This window comes from Sinocyclocheilus rhinocerous, unplaced genomic scaffold, assembly GCF_001515625.1.
Source record: "Sinocyclocheilus rhinocerous isolate Xijiao unplaced genomic scaffold, SAMN03320098_v1.1 scaffold480, whole genome shotgun sequence".
Classification (NCBI taxonomy): Eukaryota; Metazoa; Chordata; class Actinopteri; order Cypriniformes; family Cyprinidae; genus Sinocyclocheilus; species Sinocyclocheilus rhinocerous.
Window position 1 is genome coordinate 629,580 of NW_015655401.1, and position 6,693 is coordinate 636,272.

The 6,693-nt window shown below is 36.9% G+C and overlaps 1 protein-coding gene across 2 annotated transcripts in view; it reads left to right on the forward strand.

Annotated features, from left to right (window-relative positions):
* The window catches only part of LOC107718100 (vasoactive intestinal polypeptide receptor-like), a 37,614-nt gene that overhangs the window by 9,866 nt on the left and 21,055 nt on the right, over positions 1–6,693 (forward strand). For both annotated transcript variants that reach the window (XM_016525051.1, XM_016525050.1), the window contains exons 2-3: positions 1,596–1,683; positions 4,936–5,040. In XM_016525051.1, coding sequence (XP_016380537.1) covers positions 1,596–1,683; positions 4,936–5,040 — 193 coding nt within the window. The remainder of the gene's footprint in view (positions 1–1,595; positions 1,684–4,935; positions 5,041–6,693) is intronic.

Genomic DNA, 6,693 nt, shown 5'->3' on the forward strand with positions numbered 1-6,693 from the left:
TATATATATATATATATAATGCATCACATAACACTTATTTTTTGTTCTGCTAATGTTAGAAATCGAATCATATCATGTCTGCAGGTTAACCAGGGAAAATCAGTCAGTATTTACTTTTAAATCCTTCAGGTTTAGTGCTCCCGACTTATACTGCTACAAACAGCATGCATTCACAGTACCAGTGTTACAATGGAAAGATTCCTCTATGTACAGCATGTGTTTACCATCTAAACTGGATGTCATATTGTTAATCATGCTATTTGAAATAGTGTAAAGAATTATTGTCTTCTCTTATTGTGACGCCATGGTAACAACCCTCATCATCTCTGTGTCCATGCCAGCACTGTCCTTGATCACAGCTCCTTCCTCACTGCAGACAGTAGTGACTCATGTCTCTATAAAGTACAGCTTACCATGCAACTGAATTTACTTCTGAATATGTCACCCCACCACGCTGTACAGTATAAAGAATGCGATTGTTTGCTCCGGGCACATACATGAACTATGGAGAACCTGTGCTTTCAACTGACTTAACGTACAGCATTGAGCTAAAAGATACTTTGAATGGCACATATCTCAAGATGTTTGAAGATCAGTCCAGTAAATAGAAAGATTTAGTTTCTGTTTTGTTGCAAATATACAACAGAAAGAAAATAATGCTTAATATGTGCTAGTTTTATAAATTTGTGACATTTGTAGCATTTTATGTGTGCTACAAGATAAGTCTGTTTTCACCCGTAGTATTGACTGTTTTTTGTTTAGAAGTGATAATAATCAAATTAATCATAACAAATGATAATAAAAGTTAAAGGGGATGCATTTCAGGTCCAGTTTTGAAGAAGGCGCTCTTGAGTCTTATTATTTATGGGGCTACTGCCGTGCAAAACAAGTTGTAAAACACTGCTGTAGATCACACATACTGACCGTTCAGGTACCAGAGTAACATTTGACCCAGATGGTCATACTTTCTGTAAGCATATGGACAGGTTTGGGAGTAACCATAGTTCTGCTGTGAACTTTTGATTGATGCCACCTCTCAATGGCCTCATCTGCCAGAGCCATAAATCTCACTGTCCTCTGGTGCTCTATGAAAGAATCCATGAGATGCGCTTTCTTATATAGTAAAGCCTACATTTTTAAGGAAAATTGGATACAGCTGCAGAGAGACAGCTTAAAGACAAATAATTTATGTCGTGAATTTTTCAACCTTATACTGTTGATATCCAGAGGTTAGTCCTTTAGGGATTGACAGAGGTGAAAGGAGACATTATTAAGAGCTCAGTACAGTGCAGGAACTTATGCTACACTTGTTAAATTGCTATGTAAAAACGAAGGAATGACACGAATGGTCCTACCCTTCATCAAATCTCCATGACACTCAGGAAAAGGGAGAGGCAGTGTCACATGTGCAACCATTTCACTTCGTTCTCTTCAAACAGTAATTATGTTCAGCTTGTAATGTGATCAAAGGTCTGTTGCTATTCAGAAATGTGATGCAATGTTCTCTGAAACTGCAAAAATTAAGATATGTTTTATTGCAAGTAAAACGTATATCTTATGTCAGAATCTTGTGATTGTGTTATTGATTTAAACAGATGCTGTCTGTCCAGATGTGTGAGGTCATGTGGGAGCTAGAAGCGGAGAAAAGAGAATGTTTGGCCAAGCTGGAAAACATCACGTCAGGTATGTACACTGCATATAAGTCACTATATGACAACTGTAGGCATGTAAAGACACAATGATGTCTGTATATTGGTGATATACACTGTAAAAATAGCCTGTTAAATACACGGTAAAAAAAGAAATAGCTGTGGTTGCCAGAAATTCACTATGAAAATATAGTGGCAATGTTTCAGGTATTGCAGCATGACATATTAGTGTGTGTATATTTTACAACCATATATTTCATTAAGTGATATGATGCTAATATAACAAATTCTGATTTTTACCAAAGACTTTGGATATGCAAAGACGGTGCACTCATGTTACTTATGAATAGGAGAAAGTGCAATGCGCACATGACGGAATAGTCCCGCCTTCTAAATAAAAGAGCCAGTCGCTAATTGGTAAAGTCATCACATCACTACAGCTGCCATGGTTTGCGTGGTGCCTAAACACACTACTGAAGGAGCTGTATTTGCATGACTGAAATAGCTGCCCAAGAGGCGTTTCAAAGATGGCAGCCGGGTGAAATGACTTGCTTAAAAGGAACTTTGTTTTTACCTTAAAATGCACTGATAACCACCATAATAATACAGGTTGTATAACAGAAATCCACATGATGAATCAGAGTTCATTGTAAGTCACCTGTCCTTAAATCATGGCTAGTACTCGTATATAGACTGTGAACAGAGTCATACGTACAAAGACAAAAACCATCATAATGCACATGAAATTAAAATAATGCAACAAACATTAACTAAATAACAGAAAATGTAACCCAAAATACACATCATAGATAACAGAAATATAAAAGAAACAAAATAAATTATATTAAAAAATAAGTATATGGTAATTCATAGTTTTTACTTTGCTAAAATCATAAATTTGACAGTTATTTATGTTAAACCATGTACAGTTTTTCACATTATGTGGCATGGTAATTTATAGTTAAGCTATAGTTAAGCTATGCTGCTTTATCTGCAAAAATGTCAATATTTTCCCCCTCATTTCTTCCCACAGACTGCATGCAGCTGAAACCTCTCTTCTCATTACTGTAGATAGATACTGTGAATTGGGCAGATAATTGTTGTTTTGTGTTTGTTTGTCTGATCAGGTATCAGAAGAGGTTACAAAGGCATGCTAGTTAATTAGGTAGAAATGTCATTCTGTGAAGTGCAATCTTCACAACATCAGTGTTTTTACTGTCATGATTAAATCAGTAGTTATTTCAGTGCACTGCCTCAGCAGGTAGTTTTGCTTGCAGCAAGTACATATAGGTTTTTTTTAATGAATTATTTTCCATCATTGATTAGGTAGTACATCAGATGGTCTGAGAGCACATCCATGTGCTACCCACAGAATTCAGTTCAGTTCAGTCACAATCTTTGTGATTAAGTCCCTCATAGTCTTGTGGAACATTTTCCAACTAACAATGCTTATTATAAAAATAACTGAAATTAAATGAATTGCTTTTTCATTTCAGTATTAATGTCTGATTCTGCTGTGATAATGAAAAACATGAAAAGGAGGTCAACACTGATATCAAGTTTTATCATGACTGTTCATTAAGGCAGACAAAAACCACAAATGAGCTATGATAACATATATTTAATAGCAAATTCTAATAACACATCACATATTGGAGCACCTTAATTACTGGAATCATTCACAGGGATTTGTGTGATTTGTATGGTGAAAAAGCTAGACTTTACCAAGAGCTTCAGTGGACTTTACCAAGAGGACTTTACTAAAGTGGACTTTACCAAGAGCTTCAGTGCCTGCCTATTGGGCATGAACCTCATCAAACAGGATTGCTGCCTATTCCAGCCCAGTCTAATATTGATTTTGTTCTTAATGGACAAAGCAATTACAAAAGCTGGTTGTGTAAGTTTAAGGTCTGATTATCTATGGGCTAAGTTGTGCGTCAAGGTTGTGTGTTGTCATTTGTGTTTCCTTTGATTTAAATCTCAATCATAAAACTCCCCTGAGTAATATATCTTAGACCAGTATGCAAATTGGTTTCTCAGACTGTGAGATGAACTTTGATAAAGCGCTCTCTCATGGCACAGTGTTTAATTGGGTTTTCTTTGTCATGTAGCCCAGTCTGTTATAAAATATTTAATATCAGTTGGATTTAGTGGTGTAAACCACATTAAAGTCAGCATAAAATGAAAATTCACTCTATTATCTAAATGCATGATATTGATCTCATTGTGAACATTCATACATATGTTTCTTTTGTTAAAGGTGCTGTATGTAAGTTTTTGACTCTACTAAAGCATAAAAATACCATAATATGTTTGCAGATATTTAAGAAACATGCTAAGTTAACATACTTGTTTATCTGAAAAACAATGCTACAGTCAGTTATTCTCCTTTGAAAATGTGCGTTCCGGGCCGGAATGTCGGTCTCTGTTTTGGTTTGTGAAACCCAACCACTGCCAGTTTTCCCAATTGTATTTTGGCACCCCGGGTTGCCAGTTGACGGAAAACACAGCATATTTAATTTCATTCATCGTCAAGTGCGCTCGTTCCTGTTGGTGTCATCAATCTGGCAACCACTGGTGTGCGTCAAGTCTGAGGAGGAGGGGCTGGGTGAAAACCCTCTCCAATATTTTGAATCTCCACTCAGTGTCAATCCTACATACAGCACCTTTACATTTTTTTTTTTATTAAAATGTAATGATTTGAGCTTCCGAATCCGGTGAAATCACAGACTTCTCTTTGATGTATGCTGGACTTCTCCAATCATTCAGTCTGCTTAAACCAGCCCCTTTCTTACAATTGACTGCAAGCTAACTGTATCAGATTTGCCTTCATCCAGTTAAGATGGATTTTTTTCTTTTTCTATAGTCAGTTTCTTTTGAATGTTTGTCATAATACGAAAGAAGAGATCTGTCACTACTTACGTTACATCATAACATGAATTTATCTGTTCAGAGTTCCAGAACTGATCAGAACTCTGAAGGCTAATTCACTGACAGACAGCAACAAACAGACGCCGACAGGGATAACACAATGATCCAACAAAATAAGACAAACGTGTCTGTTGCCGTTTTTGTTTGTCTGTCGGTATAGTACAGTGTGAATTAAAGCCGATTTAATGGACGTTTGATGTGTCAAGAACTAAAGATATTGTACAGGCCTATATCGACTAATTTAAGAGACAATCTAGACTTTATCACCAATTATAGCATGATTAGACGGCAGTATGTTTTCAGATATCTTATCAGTATTTTATTTCCTAATCAGTTTTTCTTCACTTTCTTTAAGGTTGTACAGGTGAATGGGATCTAGCATGCTGGCCATCAGCTAGGATTGGAGAGTTGGTCACCATCCCCTGTCCGAATTACTTCAGCCATGTCAGTGATCAAAGAGGTATGTCAATATCTTTTTCAATAAGTATGAAGATGCTAAATGTTTTCCAATAAACCTGTTTTTCACCTTGTGTTTTCACCATTATTCCACTTCTATCCATTCTTGATCAAGTCTTTTAAAGTCCTAATGTTCTGCAACCTCTGTGGAGACTTATTTTCAGAGAAAGCAAATGTCCTCACTATGACTTAATTAGCATCATAACTAATGTCACATTGTTTAAAGACTATCCCAAAGCCTTCTTCTGAGTTCCTCTGATTAGTTTTTGATAACTCTGGAGAAAAGAGAAAGATTGCCTGTGCTATTGGGACCTGCTGCTGTAATTTAGCAGAGACATTGACACACAAGCTGTATTCATGTGACTTTCTCTGGGGAGAGCCTCATGGGCCAATTATTTGCTGAGAATTCATGACCGCTGTAATTTATTCTAACGAGGAAAGCCATGGGCAACTTTTAATACTGTTTAAGTGGTTGTATTTGGCTAATCAGGATTAGCTGTGTATTTAGCAACTGAACATGATAGGGTAGCTGTAGATATCAAGGTAGCTGTGCTTGACAGACAGGGCAATATCTTATCTGGGTGTGTGTATAGTGACGTGACATGTGGCCAAGTATGGTGACCCATACTCGGAATTAATGCTCTGCATTTATCCCATCCAAAGTGCACACACACAGCAGTGAACACACACACACCGTGAACACACACCCGGAGCAGTGGGCAGCCATTTTTGCTGCGGCGCCCGGGGAGCAGTTGGGGGTTCGGTGTCTTGCTCAAGCGCACCTCAGTCGTGGTATTGAAGGTGGGAGAGAGCGCTGTACATTCACTCCCCCCACCTACAATCCCTGCCGGTACTAGACTCGAACCTTTACGAGTCCAACTCTCTAACCATTAGGCCACGACTTCCCCCAAAGGAACAAAGTACTCTTCTTTTAAAATTAATAAGCATTTTTTTATTTATTTTTTACCCAAGCCATTCATGATTATACGATTTTATTTGTATTATTATAGTTTTTTCATGTTGTCCAAGACCCTGTCAGAAACTTTTTTTTTGTCTGTGACCCTTCAGTTGAGAACCATTGCTAATATGAATGTTTTCAAAGACCGTTCTAGTGTTTCTGTTAGTTATCTGTCTGTAGTTCATCCTCAAGTATTGCTTGTGTGAATCGTTCAGTAGCTGATGAGTACGATAATGACTGAAGTCACACCAAGGATAATAGCTATAATGGAAAAAGATACCGTTTTAATAATCGTTCTAATTAGGGAATAGTGAAGTCCACACCACAGCTATAATGATAAAGACACGGAGAAATAATAGCGTTTCGGAACCATTTTTTGTAAAGTATTTCATAATAATTTAAATGTATATTATAATAACAATTATAAAACGGATAGTTCCGGTCCTTGATTCTGATTGGTTGAGCCGCGTTCAAAGCTGTTGTAAATTACTCTACAAACATACACCTTTGTTTACTTTGTCTGTTGCTTGGCAACCACTTTGTTGCAACCACAACTGTTTCTGAGGAACTACATTGTTTGGTGGAAGAATACTGTTTTTATTAATATCATTACACTTTATTTGCTTTGTTTTATTTTGTGAAGCCGTGGTTTACAGTGAATTTATAACAGCTAAGGGGGTTTTAGGCACTCCGCTTGAA